The 21,700-nt window shown below is 42.0% G+C and overlaps 1 protein-coding gene across 1 annotated transcript in view; it reads right to left on the bottom strand.

Annotated features, from left to right (window-relative positions):
• The window catches only part of LOC118218404 (AT-rich interactive domain-containing protein 5B-like), a 77,858-nt gene extending 57,273 nt beyond the window's left edge, over nt 1-20,585 (bottom strand). Inside the window, exons 1-3 of the mRNA XM_035401031.1 lie at nt 18,795-20,585; nt 18,210-18,464; nt 9,184-9,418 (exon numbers count right to left, since the gene is read on the bottom strand). Of these exons, the coding sequence (XP_035256922.1) occupies nt 9,184-9,418; nt 18,210-18,464; nt 18,795-18,815 (511 nt within the window). The 5' untranslated portion in view covers nt 18,816-20,585. The remainder of the gene's footprint in view (nt 1-9,183; nt 9,419-18,209; nt 18,465-18,794) is intronic.
• Nucleotides 20,586-21,700: the final 1,115 nt, after the last annotated feature.

Raw genomic sequence — 21,700 nt, 5'->3', positions numbered from 1 at the left:
CAGAATGAATGGCACAGCACGTGCTGACCAGCGGCTGTCCCTCGCTTGGCATCATCCATCGGGGGTGGGGGTGGGAGGGGCGGAGTCACTAAGGACACTGCTTTGGGGATGAAGGGCAGGTCTGGACCCAGGGTGTGAAATGAACACCCACCACCACCCAAGAGTTTTTAACCTAGCAACCAGTTTGGCAGGTAACCAACCAGGCTGTGCTATATCGTGAAAAGCAATGTGGCTGTTAAAAATGTTGAAAATGGCTGGTGATTTTTAGGAAGCCACTCGGGCCAGTGGATGGTAACTGTCTCGACCCCAGCAGATGATATGCTGATGCAGTGAATCTGTCCATTGAGTTTCCCGTCGTTGCCACGCTGACACATGGCCCTGCCCACACAGACCACACCATATATTCCAAATATATTGAGTTCGAAAATGCAATATATTTTGCAGCAATACATTTTTCAAAACATGTACTGCGATATTTGAAAGTGGCAATGACTTGCATATTTGCCACTTTTATTGTGAAGTGTTGCAGTGCCTTTTTCTGATCTTGACAACAGGTTTCATTTCCAGTTTATGGTGTACATTACATACGTGTGCGGTTATAACTACACTGCATTGTGCTCTGTCATGCTGCAATGCAGTCACCAGGAAGACAAATGTTTTGTCCTGGTGGGTCTACACACCCAGCCCCTTCTCTTCCCTGAACTCCCCTCTACAGAACGGAATTCATCACACACAACCACCACAGTGCCCTCCTTCTCAAAGCTGTAAGGGCAATGAAATGAGCCGCTTGTTTTGGAAATGGACGTAAGATTGCAGCCGAGGCGCGTGGCAGCCGGTGAGTAATTAAATCCGCGCGTGCACCACTTACTCAGCATAGTCTTGCCTGACCAAATAGAATATCCTTGCATTTGTATAGCACTTTTTCCTGAATGCTCAAAGTGCTTTACAGTGAAGGGGAACTCACCTCACCCACCACCAACGTGTAGCACCCACCTGGGCGATGCACGGCAGCCAATTTGCGCCAGAAAGCTCACCACACATTAGCGAAGGTGGAGAGGGAGAGAGCATTTATTTAGCCAGTTAAATCTGGGGATGGTTTTGGTGGCAAGTTTGCGAGAGCCAGAACTGGATTATCACACAAAAATATCTTCTGACGGTTCGTGCACCCGACAATGTCAACTAGTTTTTTTTTTTTCTTTTGGATGCACATTTTCATACAATGTGCCAAATACTTAAGGTGGGCTGGTGGGGGGGGGGGGGGGGGGGGCAGTCGTCAGCACCATGTGTACCGGCAGACTGGCGGCAATAACAGATTAGTCATTCTGATATTATTTTGGTCGGGGGGCACCACCCATTGAAGAAACCACATTGTGTTTTTGTGAGCACGCTGCTTCTCCTTGGGTTAATATGAGTAATGTCACAATGCATGTCGGAGGTGTGGGGGAGGGGGTGGGGGGTGTGGTTGGCGGGGGGTGGGAGACAGTACACAGGACTTCACCGGACAATCAGCAAATTAAAATTATACAACTGCAAATATAAATCTCATACGTCATAAATCAGCTAAGTAGGCAAATGTTAATATTGAAGCGGGTTATTTTATGTTCTGGCTGGGAGAGGCTATGTTATTAACTTCGCTATTGTTTCAGCCTCAGCGCTGGAAAGACAATAAAACCGTTCATTTCCTCTAGGGTCAGCGCTCAGAGACACTGACGTTGTTCAACAGCCGTGCGAGCCATTACTGCCTCTGCAAAGTATGCGGGATCCAAAAGCATCTGGAACCATAGCATAACAAAAACACTGTATATGGAATTAGGAGACGATTACAAGGCACGTCCTGCATGTCTCCACCGTGTTCAAAAAAACTCAGACATTCCCTGCGACTAATAGATTTTTCCACTCCAGCTCACACACTGCTTACAGAATTAGAAGCGTTGGCACGGGGCCAAGCTTTAGTCATAAGGGAAGTAATGATATGAGCAGAGAGCCGCGCTGGAAAAAAAAAAAATAGCACATGTAAACTTCCAACAGGCCTGCAAGTAATCAAGGCATAACTGTAAAAGAGAGAGTGCCTGAAAGTGCTCAGAGCAAATACCGAAGCACTCAACGATCCCCGGCTAAACTTAGCGAAATTTAACGATAAACGAAGCATTGATTTCATTACGGTGGAAAAACGAGGATTTTTTTTAAAGAATGAGCGTAATGAAAACAGCTCGAGAAAACTTCACGACGGCCACGATTCAGTTTCTCTTCATTTTTGCCAGCTTTCTGCACAAGAATATCCGTGATGATGTCTGCCCGAGATACAGAACATGGCCCAGTTTTCCTGCACACCGTTGCTGTGCTGCTTGTCAAATCATTTGAACAGCGTTCGGAGCAAAAGTAAATTACCTGCCCGTTTGAGCCAACATGGCATCTGTTTCCACTTTTCTGCCTTTATGCTCCTATGCGTTGCACACATTTGGTGTATCGCACAATATCAGGCATCTACACATTGGAAAGTGCTCAAAAAAAAAAAAAAAATCACAATCACCCTGTGGCCACTCCATAGGGTTTTCTGACAGGTTTGTTGACTATCAGCTCCTTTCAAAGCATTATGCAATTCATACAAGTGAGCCTGGTGAGCTTTTTTTTCTTCCTTTGAGTGTGCGAGCGAGCCAAGTTTGGTGTGTTTAGTAGCCTGAAATTGAGTGCTGATTCAGTGCCAAATACAGTTAACAGATGAATCCGCTCGGTCTTTTTTTTTCTTCTTCTTCTTTTTTTCCACTGGACAGCAAGTGGACCGTGGACGAACGCAACGCCCGCCGCAAATCGGCACGCGGTACAGGGCCCCAGCGTTGCCCAATGGGCCCGCACCGACGCGGGGCTTCACCCCGTACATCACGGTCGGGCGGGGCACAGGCGCGGGCGCTCCCTGGCGATAACGCGGCCCGTATCCGCCATTTTGGCTCATATGGGTGTCAGTGCGCCGGAGGCCCTGCACCCCTCTCCTCTCTTCGGAAGCAACCGGGCACACTGGCACGATTCAAAGACCGCCAACTGCACCAAGGCTGCCATGCTCCGCATAAAGCTCAATAACAAATCTGAGGGTTGAAATTCATCCAACAACATTTTTTAAAATTAAATGTGTGCATTAAAAAACAATTTTTATTGGTATTTTCCTTTTACCAAAATGGGAAATACTGCAATACACTGAACATATACAGTGCTGAGAAAAAAGTCAGAGACCACCCTTTCTTTTATTACTTTCCAGTGAAAACAGTAAACTTATGTTTAACTCAACATTACACAAAACCCCCCACGGCCATGTACAATATAAAATATTTCAGTATTTACTCTGTCCACCCTTCGCCTTCATTACAGCTTCCATTCTTTTCGGAAGACTTGCTTCTGAGGTTTTCGAAGAAATCTGCGGGCATATTTTCCACGCTTCTTGTAAACACCTCTGACGTTCCTAGAAGTAGATTGCATTTTCTGCTTGCAAGTAAATCCCAAAAACATTCAATGATGTTGAGGTCAGGGCTCTGCGGTGGCCATTGTTCTGGGAACACCAGCGACTTGATCTTCTCAGCTGTGCGCTTGGGGGTCATTATCTTGCTGTAGAATGAATTTTGCTCCCAATCAAGCATTGTCTAGAGGGCCCTGCATGATATGTTATTTGTTGTTTGTATTTACCAGCATTCATGTCTTCTATTTAAAACCGAATCTCCAACTCCAGATGTTGTTATACAACCCCAAACCTGCACTGATCCTCCACCACGCTTGGCTGATGGTGGTAGAAACAGAGTCTTTCACTGCGTCTTTGACATACATACGGGCATCTCTTACTTGATAAAATCTCAAATATAGACTCATCAGTCTATAAAACCTTACTGCACATCCCAGGTGTCCAGTTTTGGTGTAGCAGTGTAAATTTTCTTCTGTTTTGTTTAGTTTTTTTCTTTTCTCAGCAGTGCCTTTTTGACAGCTGCATGTCCTTTCAGACCCACTGCATTGAGTTCTCACAGTGGGAGAATTGACACCTGCGGATTTCTTCAGATCTGAAGAAAGTGGAGTTTGATTTCTTCCTATCTCTAAAAAATAAAATCTGTTTAAAAAAATCTATAATAAAAAGTACTCTCTTTGTCATGGTGATAGTTTTGGTGGTTTACCAGGTCTTGCAAGGTTGTTCCTTTTTTCTCTGTATCTTGCAATAATCTTTTGACATTTTTTTACACTTTATTTTCTTTTGACTTTCATCTGACACAGCTGAATTATCTTATATATGCTCTCTTCATAAATACTTCCTTTAGCTGTTTTACATGCACATGCCAAAGGAATCTGCAAGCCAGCTTAGATGTGTTTGGGTTGTTGTTCCCAGGGTTCCAATATCAGAACGGCAGTGTAGAATAATGTGTAAGGGTGCTAGTCACAACCGAAAGGTCACAGGTTTGATTCCCCGGTAGGACACTGCCTACCTTGACCAAAAGCTACTTAACCTGCATTGCTTGAGCATATATCCAGCTGTATATTTGGATACAATGTAAATGTTGTGAGCGTCTGCTAAATGGCTGTAATGTAATGTAATGTGTTGGAGAGCAAAGGCAGCCAGACGTTATCAAACACCGGTATCATACATGTTCTGAAGCACGAATGCCGTCCTTGACCCCCCCGAGCATGTGCTGATACAGGCGAGCTGCTTTCGGCCCTATTGCACAAGGCTGTTTGACTGCATATGCACAAGTACATGACTCACTCAATGAATCAAGAGCCAGTCGCCGTTTCATCACTGTCCTCCAATTACAGAGAAAGAGGAAAAAAAATACAAAACTACCATCGCCACGTTTCTCAGTAAACCCTGCCGGGCTCCTTAACCGCCTCTTTACGGTAAGGGTGAATCTGTGGGTCTGTGGATCTCTGGGTCTGTGGGTCTATGGATCTGTGGATCTGTGGGTCTGTGGGTCTGTGGGTCTGTGGGACTGTGAATCTGTGGGTCTGTGGATCTCTGGGTCTGTGGGTCTATGGATCTGTGGATCTGTGGGTCTGTGGGTCTGTGGATCTGTGAATCTGTGAATCTGTGAATCTGTGGGTCTGTGGGTCTGTGAATCTGTGGGTCTGTGGATCTCTGGGTCTGTGGGTCTGTGGATCTGTGGATCTGTGGGTCTGTGGATCTGTGAATCTGTGGGTCTGTGGGTCTGTGGGTCTATGGATCTGTGGATCTGTGGGTCTGTGGGTCTGTGGATCTCTGGGTCTGTGGGTCTGTGGATCTGTGGGTCTGTGGGTCTGTGGGTCTGTGAATCTGTGGGTCTGTGGATCTGTGGGTCTGTGGGTCTGTGGGTCTGTGGATCTGTGAATCTGTGGGTCTGTGGGTCTGTGAATCTGTGGGTCTGTGGATCTCTGGGTCTGTGGGTCTGTGGGTCTATGAATTTGTGGGTCTGTGGCCCTCCCATTGACAGACCTCGGCGATCGAACGGGAATGCGCGTTCCAGCATGCGCCATTGCAGCTGTGGCGCTATGCATGCGACAAGAGCCTAGCTGCATGCTAACCTCACCAGCGGCTCACAAATCAACAGCAACCATCGCGGCTCTTGACAAACACATAAGAACTACAGCCTGGCCTTAATGCGGCTCATGTGCTTAATTCAAGCCCTTGCCCATGTGGCATGAGCAACCGTTAAAGTCATCCCAATGCCTGCGGGTGAGTCAGACACTCATCCCACTGCCCTAAAGGGAGGTTAGAGAGCATTACTGCCCACCACATCCTCTCTGGCAGGCAGGGGAATGCTTGCTTTACTAAAGCCCAGATATGCATGGGTTCCTGCCTCGATTGCAACAACAAGACTCCGTCACCTTGACCTTGAGTTGAGCATTTAGCTGAAATTATATAACCCTCTTTAGATGCTAGCAAATTTTGAAAACACTCCTGGAGGCCTAGGCTGGGCAGCAGTGTAGTATAATGGGTCCTAAAGGTCACAAGTTTGATACCAGGTAGGACTCTGCTGTTGTACCCTTGAGCAAAGTACTTAACCTGCATTGCTTCAGTAATATATCTGGCTGTATAAATGGATGCAATGAAAAAAGTTGAGTACGTCGCTCTGGATAAGAGCATCTGCTAAATGCCTGTTAACAAACCGAAGCACAACGTGATAGCAGAGGAGAAACTGGTTCCGAATGTTGTTAAGAATCTATGTTTCTGGTAAATCTGTCAACTTTTCACTGCCGCGTAAAAAAAAGGGTTAAAGCTTTTCAAATAACTATTTGACCCAGCTGTGAACTCCAGGCCCAAACCGCAGCAAAACAGGAACATGGTGGGAGAAATGGAAAGATCTCCCCCCGCGAAATTATACTGAAGCAGTAACGATATCACCTCTTCTGAGAGATCAGATAAGGGCAATATTACTGTTAGACCAGCATCTCCAAGGTGGTGGACCGGAAAAGACTCATAGCTGAGCAGTGAAACTCAAATGATGTAGAATAATGAAAATTTCAGTGTTCAAAGGGCAGACTGGCTTTGCTCTGAACAGGGATCTCAAACTGAAATCTGGGAGGGCTGCTGCGTCTGCTGGTCTTTGCTGTGTTCCTGCACTTAAGTGCTTAATTAAAGTCAGCGATTGGCTACATACCTTGTTTTCAAGGCCTGAATTGGCTGCTGGTTGAAAGGAAATCACAAAAGCCAGCAGAGACTGCGGCCCTCCAGGACGGGAGTTTGCGACCCCTTGCTCTAAAATAATTATCGTGCAGTAGCCCTCGTCCCAGAATGCCATTCCGATTTTAGACAAACACATATCACAAGGGCAGGTTCGACCTTAACTCACTGACACACACGAAATACAGAAACCATGTTTCCGCTTCAAAAACCGTCATTGCAACACGCTCTTCCTTAGCTGTCGGTCACCAGAAAACCTCTGCCTTCTCTTCTTCAAAGCGAAGAATGATGATTCTGTTCAGTTCAGTTAAGACAAAGCTAAATAATGAATCGCACATTTTAATTCAATTGAGAACAAAACCTTCGCCCCTGAGCCGTGCAGCAAAATATTTTTAGGACCATCCAAACTAATTGCTCACCGCTCACAGCTGTGTTTTGACCTAGCTGTCAGCTTCAGTGGATGCACAGTGATTCCCTGAAAGCTGTTTCACGTAATTATTTAAACACACCGTATTTCAGGACAATTAGCAGCTGCTGCTAAATTTGCATCAACAGGGGTGGGTCTGAAATTTATGTTGCTTTCCCAAGCCAGTTTTTCTTAAACAGCTGACATTTACAACAGAAAATATAATAAGTTTGTGTACTGACATGGTAAAAAAAAAAACCTTTATAATAATTCCCTATTGCTACAATGCCAAAATGTCAACAGATTCCAAATTATGTTGTTCTTTGACTGAAACTTTGGAATGAGTATAGCATACTGGATCCTCCAAATAATAAACAACCTTCTGCAGAAAGACAAGCAGGCCGCTCTCTGAATAAAAGTTGCATTACATGCCAATCCCATGTAGCAGTTCAAGTCATGATTTATTTCCATTAGTAATGCTGCTTTCTCCAACTGAACGCATGCTTTCCACTGAATTGTCCCTTTTGTTCTCTGACTAAGAGGAATTCAAAGGATTCAGAAATGATATCACCACATTTACTGTCCTGACAACACAGACAGGAATGATTAGCATTATAAAATAAACTTACACATGTATAATAAGGCACTTGTGTGACAACCAATAAATCTCTGAACACATTTTGTTTTGCTGTTTCCCAGATTATTTGTGGTCTTAGTTCAATGTGTAGGTGAAAAAATAGCCATCGTTGATTCATACATTAATCTCTGTATAAGAAAGTACAAAAGCTGTTTCAAGGGCGATACTGCATTTGAGACAAAGCAAAGTGCAAATGGAAATGACTGAAATAGGTATAAAAACTTCAGATTCATCGTGTCCTTCTCTAAGTGCATCCAGCAAGTATAATGTTCTGTGTGTGTGTGTGTGTGTGTCTGTGAGTGTGTGCCTATGTGTGTGATGTGTATGTTTGTGTGTGCGTGTGTTGTGTGTGCGTGTGTGTTGGCGTGCGTGTTATGTGTGTCTACTGCATCCGTTTTTCTTCTCTCCTTAACCATACGAGGCCCTATGGCTCCTAAAACAGCAGAACTGAATGTAAAATACACAGCGGTTCTAAAAGCAGCACATGTGTATTGTGACATAACCTGAGCCCACAACAATGTACAGAGCCTACAGGGAGATTTGAAGGCCAGGCATTCTTCTGATTGGGCAATCAGAAAACCAGTACAGTAAATGACACATTTATGAGCCAATAAACTCTGCATTGCAGGCTTTACACAGAGCTGGGAAGGGCTTGGCAGGAACACAGGCATGTTAAAGAGCTGTATAAATATGCGTTATATTGGTTTCAACTTCACTTAATGCTGCAGAGTAAATGTAACCACAACCTTCAGCACGGATGTGTAGATTTCCTTAGAATGAAAATAGTGCTTCAGTTCCTCATTACTCACAAGTCACACTATGACACTATGAAAGAACAGAAATTACAGTAAAAATAACTTCCCGAGATGAAAATGTCATCCACAGCAGTGGAGTTTTATGCAGTCAGTGTTCTACCACTGTGTGCTACCTATGGCTCAGTCTTACCAGCTTTTCGACACCAAGTGAGTCCTGTGTGAGATAGAGTGAAAATATTTGACTGAGATCAAAACCATTGAGGAGATTGATCTCCAAGTCTTCACGTTGTCTTTTTGGAAGCTTTCAGGCGTAAGCCCTCCAGAATGTAGCAAGATAATAATGGTTGATGAACACTGCGACAAGCGATGATTAGGTGATGAACTACCGCGCTAAAGATGGATTCCCCTTAACCAGAGCAGTTAGGTGCCCCCCCGCCCCCCCCCGAACGGATCACTCCACAGCTCCCTCTCTTCCCCAGAGCGTGCCCTCTGACAGGCTGTCGGCCCTGTGAGGCCCCGCCCTGCTCATCGAAGCCCCGCCTACACTATCCCACCGCTGACACCAGTGTAAGGACCGAGGATCTGACGAGGCTTCTGAACTCGGGTCTCCTGGGTGAGGGGGGGTGGGGTGGGGGACGGGGACGGGGGGGGGGGGACACTAACCACAGCCACAGCGCTAAAGACGAGTCCACCTTTAGCTTAGCAGTCCGGCGGATCGCTACGCACAGGACAGCGGCCGAAGGAGCGCGGCGAAAGGGCTCACCCAGCTCGGCCTTTTCCCGCAGGACGTCCTTGAAGTTGAGGCCGCTGTTGAGGGTGGACTCCCGGTACTTGTGCAGGGCCTCCCGGCGGCCATTGTTCCCCAGCTCCTTCAGGACGGACGGCTTCAGGGGCTCCGCCCTGAGGCCCCGCCTCCACTGCGACGCGTCCCGCACCGTCCATTTCACCAGGTTGTCCAACTTCACGATGACCTTCTCCGAGACGGCCACGAGCTCGTCCTGCAGGGGGGGGAGAAACAGGCGCGGCGTCAGGCTGGTCGACAGGAAGTAGCATTTTGGTTTTTATCTCGGAGCATGTGACCCGTCCTGGGTTTCCTAACTGATACTGCGAGAAACCGGGTGAGTAAAACAAACATTAGGCAAAGGACAACAGAAATAAAATAATCTTTTTTTTTTTTTGTCTTTATGTAAACGTCTCCATGGTGAATTTTTGGATGGCACCGCCCAAATTAATTCAGGAAAGGTTTATAAGCACGAACCACTTGTTTCAGTTCCTGGATTTCACACGATCGTCTGAACTGCACTGGCTTATTCTCCGCGCATAATGCAGAAGTAAAAAGTGGTTTATAAATTCACTGAAATTTTAGGTCCCTTGTATCACTGCATGCTAATTGCACGTTAGATAGTTCTGTGAAACTGCCCACGCCACACAAGAAAGTTAAGAGAGTACATTTCACGGCATGTGCTCAAAAGGTTGGTCTTCAGGCGATGACATCATGACTCATAGGTGCACCATGCACAAAAAAGGAAAGGGTGGACAATTAGACCCTGATATGCCTCAACCGTGCAGACGATGCTGTCACAAAAGTTCTCTCTGCGGCATCCTGACAGTGAAGCTGTGCTGTCTGAAGGGAGCGCCGGATAATGTTTGTCTCCATTTTCCAGCAATAATCAACAGCAGATAGGCTCACACGACTCCCAGTTCCCCCGGTGTGCAGGGGAAAACACCATAATCTCATTAAAATTAAACGAGAAGTCAACCTTGTGCTTTAATGCTGCAACCTTCAAAAGAGAAATTACTGTGCCACGGGTGTCCAATCTAATCCAAAAAAGGGCCAGGGTGGGCGCAGATTTCTATTTTAGCCCAGTTCTATGACATCCGAGTGAACTAATTGACTAATTGCGCTCTTCAATGAAGGCTTTGATAAGCAGAATCAGGCATCGTAGTGCTGGACTATAGACAGAGACTGCATGCTCGTCTCACTGGAAAAGTGTCCCTTCAGCGTACCCTAGCATACGCTTTACGGACTCAACTGAATGAAATGGAAAAAAGCAGGACATAAAATCATTGTTAGCAATTCGGCGTTCACAATAACATTACGTTACGTGCATTTAGCAGACGCTCTTAGCCAGAGCGACTTACGCAACTTTTTCATCGCATTTACATTGCACCCATTCAAACAGCTGGAGATATACACTGAAGCAATGCAGGTTAAGTACCTTGCTCAAGGGTATCGAACCTGTGACCTTTAGGTTACAAGACCAGTTCCTTACCCATTACCTATGATACTACACTGCCGCCTAGAAAACATTCGGGTTAATTTATAAATGTCTGTGTCCTGGCCCGTTTCTCTCCCTTTTAAATATGGAGAGTAAGGAGTAACAGCTGAATGTGGAAAAACAGACACAACATACTGGGAGCGATGGTGAAAACATAACTGAGACGGGTCAAGAGAGGCTCCCTGTCCTTCCCCTAACCGGCAACCTACATCCTACTTCTCTTTTACATTTCTTTAGAAATATTGCGCCCTATCTTTACAATTATCTCACGTCATACTGGAGACGCCTCCTCTGGAGATCTGGCCCAGAAACCTAAAAGGCATGACTTAACAAATGAACATTGCAAAAAAAAAAAGTCCTATTACAATAGCTACCTCAGAAATTCATTTGGTCTAGCAGGCAAGGCAACTTTCCATATAACTCAGTCTCTGATCTTTCAAAACACCTCCACAGTGGTATCAAAATAAACCATACATTATAGAAGGCACATAAATTCTGTGCTGTTACATGAACAAAAAAAAATCTATACACAGTTTACACATTTTGAAATACAGACACATGATTTCCCGCACCTGATTAATGTCAGCTTTGGCCAAGTTCCAAAAAACACTTCCTTTTAACTCATGAAGGTGTATCAAATATCAATTAGCAACAGCTGCCAAAATAAGCGCAAACAACTAACATATGCAGATGTTCCATTGTGCATTAACACAAAACTGATCTGCTATTAAGCCTAAATTTAAATGTAACTGAAGACAGGCCAAATATGCCACATTTTATATTACATTACATTTTTATGTAATGTAATGTAACATTTACACAAGAGTGAGAAGTAGGAGTAAAACAAAATGGAATTTTGGTTCATTGAGATTTATTTGCATACAGTTGGGACTGGCTTACTCCCTTTGCATTAATACTAGGGAGCTCACAACAAAGGTCAAAGGTCACAAAGAAATGGCATTGCTGATGGACGGGTAATAATGCCATAATAATGCTGCAAGGCAATACAGAACCAGCTGGGTTACATCAAAATGAGATTACCATATATCAGTGAATTTGACAAAACTGCATACTAGGCAATGTGGTAATTTCATATCCTCTGTTGAAGCACTCAGATGAATATTCATCAGTCATGAATATATGGATCAGTGCACATATTTACCATGCCTGTATATCTTTTAATATGGGGCCTGATTTCATTAGTGCTTCACAACCCCCAGTTTCTCTTTTACGATTCACAAAAACAGCATTTAAAACCCACTTCTAACACAGTGGACATGACTCCCTAACACTGATTTACAAATAAATGCAAGTGTTTTGATGCTGTTCTCTCGCAGACGTAGTTTGGCTAGCTCAGCTTTTTACTGAAATCACTGAACAAAGCCACTGTTTCAAATCCTCAAAGCTGCTGACAGCTTAGTTTGCCACTGAGTTTCAAAACAATGCTTGTCCTGTCCACGTCAGTTCTTGACTTTGTATTTGTATTAAACAAACAAAAAAAAAAAAACTTCTAAATCATCAGCATGCCCTTTCAATGACCTCACTCTTGGCTTCTTCGTGACAGCTATAATAGCATTCTTATGACTGCTTACATATGTGCATGATTTCAATGTTATTACACATATTATGCCTATTATTACTCAATCTACAAAATCAAAATTAACTCAAACTAACAATAACGTCTCCATGAGATGTGCTCGGGTAATGCTTTTAGGAACCTTGAGATCTATGGCACACTTCAAGTTAAACAAAGGGTCTACTGTAGCTTCTAGAATGCCTATCGAATCACTGTCGTGGTAACAGGACACGCCCAGAGGATGCCATTTTGCAAAGTCAAATAATCACTCTTCTTTCCTGATAGCTGAGCTTGCTCACATCCACAAATTGACAAGATCACACTGTCGTCAGAGTGCGTAAATGCAAACACAATCAGATCTGCTGGTGAACCTGAACAGAAGTGATACATATATCTGTATATGAATACACTCTCTCCTGCTATTTGTATATCACATATACTGTGTGGATAGCCGAATAACTAAAATACTGTTGTTTAAACTTAACAAAACTGTATACTGTACACAATCATTTTTCATATTCCTAAATTTTACTTGATTCCCAGGTTGCTGACTGGCCACATGCAACATTCTACTACAGAAGGCGACTAAAACTTCTCATTTTAATCACATTTTTAAATATTCATTTTAAAAGTACACTTTAATTCTTCTGGATATATGCTGAAGCAATGTAGGTTAAGTACATTGCTCAAGGGTACAACGCCAGTGTCCTACTGGGGAATCGAACCTGTGACCAAACCTTTAGGTTACAAGACCAGCTCCTTACCCATTATACTACACTGCTGCCCCATTATACTACACTACCTCCCCATTATACTACACACTGCTGCCCCATTATACTACACTTCTCCATCCAAGCCTCCTGTGGCTCGGGTATAATTTGTGTTTTAACAAGAAAACTCTGGTATGCAGTGATCACAATGTGGGTAATGACCAAAATCTGTGAATAATTTACATCCATTCCAATAAGAAAGAAATCTGCTGAAGGGCAATTTTCACACTCTATTCAAGAAGCGGTTAGGTCTGTTTTTTTTTTGTTTTTTTTTTTGTTTTTTTCTCACCCCCCTTCAGAATTCCAGGCATTGTTTGAGGCATGTATCATGTGGCTTGTCGCATATGGTCCCTATGAAATACATATGGTCCCTATGAAATACATATGGTCATTAATATTTTCCACTTGTGTCCTAATTTTAGGAACAACCCCTATGGCGATTGTGTGCCAAAAAAGCCGCTAATATCACATTAAAGAAAGTTACCTTTAAAAAGCAAACAGAACAGATCATCTCATTTCAGTTATAAATATATCCAAAGCACATGGGTCTTTGCCAAGCAGAAAAAAAAAAAAAATTTCTGGACCCATGCCACAAATTTCTTCCCTGATAACAGTGTTCAAGTGACAACCGTCATGACATGCTGCTTTGCAATTCAGAATAACAGCGGAGAAAACTAATTAGATACTGCTCACTTCTCCCCAGTCCACCTTGTAGCCTGATCACGTTAAAGCAAATTGAAATCCTGAGGCACAAGTCAGCCCTAATATTAAAACTGTTGGAATTCTAAATATGATGCTAATCCTTGGCGCAGAAAGTGTACAGGAATCTATACCGCAGCTGCCTGTCATCGCAGCTATCGCTCCAGATAAGTGGGGCACTGTACTGTTATTGTGCAATTTAGAATGACAAATGCTGACACTTCCTGAATGGAGTCTTTTTAAATTATAATAACAGAACATACAGCTTTGTTTTCACCACAAATAGCACTGCCGTATCAAAACAGTAATGTGGGAAGTCCACCTGTGCGTTATCCACCAGGCCGCTAATATATGCCTACACCAAAAATAACTGAAGCACGTCCAACACCCCTGTCTGAGTGTGCAGTTATTGTTAGATCCACTGTTGTTGTTGTTGTTGTTGTTGTTGTTGTTCTAACGGTCATAAAAAAATTTTTTTTTAAAGCTGAGCTACACAAACAGAAATTAACAGTAATCATTATAAGCGACCACGTTGCTTCCTGTGACAGAAATGGCCTCTTGCTTGCTCAGTTACAGGGCAGTTGTTTTTGGCAACTAGGCAACTAGTGAGCTGGGCAAAATAAGAGCAGAGCATGTATTAATCAGAGGGTGATTTTTCCCTCCCAGAGTTCCCACCAGCTTTTGACAACACAGTAAGCAGACTGGCAGACCAAGAGCCCTGCAGGCCTGCTGCTGTTCCTGCCACTGCTCTCTTTGCTAACGACCGACAATGTCAGACCAGAGAGGAAATGACATCACCCGAGCCTACAGAAGCAAGCCACCTGGAAACACACTACCTGCTTTCATTACCCTTGGTAACCGTTCATATGCTCGCCTTCAGCTGCTGTATTATATTCAATGCCTCTTTTGCTTCTTTGATATGTACAGTATACGTCTTACTTACAGTACAGTGAGTAATGGGTTTCAAGAAACCACTTCCTGAAAGACTGAGAAAAACTGGTTGCCAGATTGGAGGTGTTTTTAAAAAATGAACTGGGAAGATTCAGAATAAACATGCATGGGAGTTATAACAGATGGGATGTGTGTTTAGGTAAAGTATTAGTTAAAACTTCATAAGTGATCCTTTGTCTGAAAAATACTAGCCAGCCACTGTACCTACTTTGATTCCTTTGTTACTTCAAGGACAGTAACTACCTGTTCATTGCTATGCTAGCTAACAATAAAACACACACAAGCTGGCTATGAAAACTGACAGCTGCCCAGCTAGCTAAAATGCTGAAATAATACTTACTCACAACAAATCTAAAAAATATACATAAAGAACAAATATCTAAACTGTTTATTTATATCTTAGCAAAGGCACTACCTTATAACATGTCAGTTTATGAGCACCTTCATTTTACACCATCACTGTTCTGGTGAAGCCAGCAATGGAGTTGTCCTGTTTGCAGGGTAGATGCAATATTATATTAGCCATACAAAACTACATAAATCACATGACTGAGACACAATGCAAAACGCCAACCAGTGCACAATGCACGGTACTTACATCTTATTCTGTGCCTAACTCAGGTCAATGACCCAGCCAGTTAGCCGAAATGCCAAAGGCAGTTTTCATGAGGGAGTTTATTTCTGCGACTTCCAACACTCCCTACTGCCCCCTGCTTAAATACACATTTTATTTACGTGAATGATAAAGGGAGGATTAACAAGCTAATTAGTATCATTACAATGGACGGCGCCTTTTAAAGTGCTAACAAGACAGGGCGTGCAGACGGGGTCACAATCAAAGAATGTACCTATAAGATATACCTTCAACTGATGGGGCTAACAAAGTTCTCCAGCTTTGAAAAGCACAACAGTCCCATATGTACTATGGTAAAAATTCTCAAATTAAATATTGACTAAGCAAACTGATTAAATAAGCACACCTTCAAGCCTGGAGCAAAAAAAAAAAAAAAAAAAGATTTTTGAGATCTGAAGTGGAGAACAAAAACACAAATGAACATTAGAGGAGGACAACCTGTTCTGCATTGTCTTCCTCTCCTCCCTCCCTCCCTTCCTCCCTCCCTCTCTTATCCTCTCCTCTCCTCTCCCACTGGGGCTGCTGTATCTAAAGGGCCTCAAAAGTCTGCTTGCAGCTGAGCAGTAATCAGCGTTTGCAATTTACCGAACGACAGGGGTCACATCCAACTTCACACCCACACTTTGTTAAAAGAGCGAGAAAATAACTATTTGGTGCATTTAAAAATAAATAAATAAATATGCAAGTGATTAACTATTTAGCACAGCTTTTTAATTTTTTTTAATTTTTTGAACAAAGTACTCTAATTTGTCCACTTAACAACCTATAATGCAATTGAATTTTTAGAAGAGACAGGCAGTTGTAATAGCACTGGAAAGGGAAATATCTGTAATAATACTGGTGCTTTGTGCATATATGTAGCACGTTTAATAATAATATAAATACTGATTCAAAAAGTAAAGGAAAACAATGGCTGCTAATAATAACTATTATCATCATAATTTAGGTAATTTTATTTCAGATATTTGATAGGGTGCTTTCTCTTTGGAACATTGTACATTTATAAGCGGTATATTTATGCCTCAAACAAGACATTATGGATAGTGTATCAATTTGTTTTGCATGCGTTGTGTGTATTTGCAATGTTTTAATTGAGAAGCAACTCCCATGCAAGGGCATGAAACTTTTTTTCTTCTTCAGTTTTAGCCAATGATACCACGCACCGCTCTTGGAATGCTAATCCTGCACAATAACATGCTCAGAGGTATCCTGAAGTACAGTATACGTCAATATTGCGCATACACCTCTTGGGTTCATATTAACATATTAACACTGAGCATGTCGCTCTGTATCTCTTCTCCAGATCACCAGTCATGTCATACAAACGTTAAACGTCTGGAAAGCAAATAATTCACATCGTCATTCTAGGGGGAGGGTAGGAAAATAAAAAGTTGTTGGGGAGCAGAGGGTCGCAAGAGTAGATTAAATGCATCATCAGCTATAAACGTTTGCAGTAGTAGCAGCAGGTAACAACGTATTCTTTGTAATCATTGGTGCACATGGGTTAAACAGAACATTCCCAGCTAAACGCGTGCTGCACGCTACTTTTTGTTATAGGCTGTATACAGTTAAATATTAGCATCTCGCTAAGGTCGTCCGCACTTGAAACCTGTTGCATATTAGCCTACGAAAAGGAAATTTGATTCTTAACTCTTCACGGAAAACGCACTAAAACAGAAATAACCGCTTGTCTCTTCAATCTGTCGATTCTCGGTGTTTACACAGCTCGCAAGCGAGAAAATGTTTCACTTTCATTAAGCTACCTACGCTTAACAAGCAGTTGTTATCTTTGTAATCTATGTATTGAACTATCTATATATTGCAACAGAGAATTAAGATAATGCAAACATATCCGGACTGGGTCTCACAAGCGTAATCCCCGATCAGGACATCATATTACTTTAATTACAGCTGCATGTGTATAGGTATAGGGAGAGAAAAGGAACTGCACCGCTCTGACATAATAACCTTCATAAATGCCACGCGTCCCCTTTAAGGCATAGAATCAAGCTGCCGTTATCAGATTGCCATTATTAATCGTTGCAGACCGAAAGCAGTTGAATCATGCTTACATAGAAAATGACCGTTTACAATACGATCTTGACTGGAGCTATGTAATTTCTGCCTTTAAGATTGCACGGTAACCATTCGAAGTTGTGAATTAAAACTGACAGATCATGTTTTATGGATTAAGTGCGAATGTTTTGCTAACTGTTAAACATGTTGGTGCTGGTTGGTTACATGTCTGTTTAAAAATACGCCCGGACAGATCTAGCCAGAGAACTGAATGCGGGCTATTACAGTAAATATCATGTATCATCCTATTACGATGACTCTTAACGTGACGGCTTCTGTTACTACATTTACATCCATTTCGTAATTTCCGTTCTATTTTACAAAATAGCTAGCTCTTCGTCTAAAACGCGTGGTCTAATTCTCACTAACTTTACTGAACATAATGAAGTCGGCTATAACATTTCACGATAATAATTAGCCTACATCTCATTATAAAAACATTCACGCGACAGACCGGTAAAAATGTGCAGTTAAAGAGCAAACCCTCAAACTGCTATTCGTATTTAAAAAAAAATTTTTTTTTTAACTTAGTCAGATGTTACCATGGGAAACAATATACTCCTCCATACGATTACTTACACTCAACTGACTGTTTCTCTGATAAAGCAGGCTGAGATCTGAGCGCATGATTCGGTACGTGCTGTGTGGCTTTACGTCATTGAAAATTCAAAGTAGACTCGATACATATAGGTCATATATCCCAAGTGCTTCAATTGAAAATGATACCAAACGCCATTTACCAGCAGTATTGTAAACGTACAACTCAAGCTGTGAATAAACATCGGGAAATATGTTTGTAATCACCTCGCCGTGATTGACAGTTCTTCCCTGGGGAGTGTCTTCTGGTAGAAAATAAAGTTTGGAGCTAGATAAGAGTTGCTTGGTTGTCCTTTCTTCCCACAACAGCTGGAGCTCCGCTATGCAGATTGGATCTCCCGGTTTACATCTCACAAAGAAAAAGTCGCCCAGAGACAGAATTCTTGGTTTGCCTTCAAGGTGAAATTTAAATGCCTTGTAGAAAACGTAAGGTCCGTGCAAACCACAAGGTGAGCCGACCCACTGCGGAAACGATAACAAGCAGTTAATTCAATAAATTATCACATTCTCATTCAATAAACACACAATCTAAACAAACGACTTGGATTAGTTAATTCGTGAGTGAGGAATGAATGAGCAAAAAATATTTCAGGGAACACGAGAAATACATGTACATTATGCGATTTTAGAGATGAAACGATGTATTTTCATGTTTGCTAACACTGCATATTTTGTAATAAAAGTTTCTTGTTAATTTCGGAGTTTCTAAAATTGCTGCTACGTATATGCAAACGCAGATGTAACAATAACGCTATCAATATATCAAAAAAATCTACAGAGAATTGCTAATACCTTAAGTGAGTTGGGCTCCATCTCGACGTTCTGAATTGATTAAACACAACATTCTCTCCAAACTTGTTGGCTTGAATGGATTGCTAACGGTCCTGGAAGGATACAATCTTTCCTCCGCTACAGCTGTTACACCCTCAATATGAAATCAAGACGGCACCAATGCAATAACACAAGAATGCAAACTATGTTGTCCAATTTTTTTGCATGAGTCTACTGTTTCAAAATCCGTGACTGTTATTCGGCTCATTCGCATAACTTTCGCATTAAATTCGAAATTACGACGGAACATACGTTTCTGGACACGTTTATTTGTATCGATTCAGTCTTAAAATGCAAGTAGCTCTCTGCGTGCTGATATTGTTCTTCCAATAAAAAGATACACGTGTTTAAATGTTTACTACGTTTACGCAATACATAAAATAGCAAAATTGTTACTTTGTTATTTTAGGCGACGTGATTAACAAAATATACAGCGTACAGGACCTGTGTCGAGGACGACTGTATGTATAATAGAAAGAACATTTCCTGCAGAGATTCGGGGGCGCTCTTCTTTTTTTTCCAAGTTATGCGCGTTTACTGTAGCAATTTGGACAGTGTTTGACTTTGAGCTGGGCTACGAGTCCAAACATTAGACTTGAATGTGTCGGTTTTTGCTTTAAATGCATTAACTGCTTTGTTTTGTAGTCCGCTCTATACAAAAATATATGGTCACCACTGTTCGCTTGAAGAAAGCGTCTCAACTGTATAAGGGCTATAGGCTATAGCTGGCAAACACGGAAACAGCAGGCGCTCGTCGATTTACTGCCATAATGCTTATAACATAAATATTTAATCACTGTAATAGATCACCGAATGTCTACAGCTTATATTTTAGGAACCTTGTTGATTTAATGAATACAATGTATTCAGATCAGGCTACACGATTACAAACATTGGCTAGAACTGCAGCAGTGGACTAACCGATTTTTACTGGGTAATCTTACTGTAGCGTAGTTATCCCGCATATACCGTAAAATAACAACTTGTTAAAATACAATTAGAGCGCTCAGTTTACACGTTAAATGACAAATTAGTATCCTAAGACGTATCATCAGACGGATTCATAGAATATTTTCCCCAAGACTTTAGGCTAGCCTACTGCACATAAAATTTGACATCGCGAATCAGAGGAAGCAGCAAGCTTCTATTAATATACGGGAACAGAAAGCCAACGACGACCATACTGTTAATGCATTGCCTATTTTATTTTCTTGTAATGAACATGACTTTTGGCTACTTAACGCTAGTGAATTGTACAGCTGCGTGACTTCTACCATGCAGTTTTATTATAAGCTACAATGCAAATAAATTGGAAGGACAAAAACGAAGTTAGAACATGTTTAATACCCCCGGATGCACTGCGGTAGTTATGCGGGCTATTTTTATACCTTATGCAATGTGTTGTTTGAAGTCACGAGGGGGTACCGATGCACAGCCAGCTCAATGCGTATGCGTGCTTCTAAGAAATTGATTTGCTTAATACTTTTACGAACTGTCCGTGCACTTTCTTTTTTTTTTATTTATTTTTTTTTTTTTTAAGAACAGTCGATTACGGTCACGTGGTGTTCGAAAATGTAGCCATTAACGTTCAAGGAGGTGTAAAAAGTAGAAACAGTGGCATACAAAGGGGATTTTAGATAAGGCTGTTGATCCGGAGAGTGTGACAAAAAAAAGTAATTAAGTCAAGTGGCTATTGCGAGGAGATTAAATAAGCGAGACAAGACATAAGGACTGTTCACGACATACTGCAATGGAAAATTAATGGCATTACGTTCAATGCACTGTTCGTGTCAAATATGTCAGACTTATTATACATTTTGCTATTATCCAAGTTTATATCTAATAATCATAACAACATGATAATGACGACGACAACAACAAAAAAAGCAGCAAGAATAAGAATATGATGATGATGATGATGATAATTGTAATTACATCTTATATATGTAAGTGACAAGTATTTTGAAATACAAACGATTTTTTTCGACTATGTCAGTAGTATTCTATTCCAGGTTGAAGAAGACATAAATGTTTTTGTTTTTTTTGTTTTTTTTTTTTGTTTTTTTTTGCTTGCTTTGTTTTAAAGAAATAAAATAACTGATGTTGGAGACAAATGTAAGACAGTTGCACTCACTCATCTGCTGAATGTGACAGCCACATACAGTAGAATGAGCTTTCAGTGCCCTCTCTGTATGGTAGACACCAAAGACACACACACACACACAAACACACACACATACAGACATACACACACACGCATACACATACGCACAAATACAGACACACACACATACAGACACACACACACATGGAGACACACACTCACAAATACAGACGTACACACACAGAGACACACACATACACACAAATACAAACACACACACACACACATACATACACACGCACACAAATACAGACACATACACACACATGCAGACACACACATACATAGACATACACACACACACACACACACACACACACATACAGACACATACATACACACATATAGACACACACACACAGAGGAGGGAATGAAAACGATGTTCCTGCACAGCAGCATTGCTGAGAATATTAGATAAATGCCTCCCATAAAATATACATGCGTGCGAGTATCAAGCTGTCCCATTATTAGCCTGGTGCTATCATCTCGCAAATGTGTTAAGGTTTCCTTTTGATTTAGATAATGCGTTTTAATAGAAAACCAGGCACAGTACATCACACCTTTTCATTAACACTTGATTCCATTTACATAACAATGGTGGGGGGGGGGGGGGGGGGGGAAGCCTCTCCCTCTCTTTCTCTCACTCTCTCTCTCTCTCGCCGTTATCCTTGCACACATGCACACACTATAAATCAACAGCAAG

The sequence above is a fragment of the Anguilla anguilla genome, chromosome 18, assembly GCF_013347855.1.
Source record: "Anguilla anguilla isolate fAngAng1 chromosome 18, fAngAng1.pri, whole genome shotgun sequence".
In the NCBI taxonomy this organism is placed as follows: domain Eukaryota; kingdom Metazoa; phylum Chordata; class Actinopteri; order Anguilliformes; family Anguillidae; genus Anguilla; species Anguilla anguilla.
Note: the sequence above shows the minus strand (reverse complement) of the source record. Positions and strands in the feature narration are given on the sequence as shown.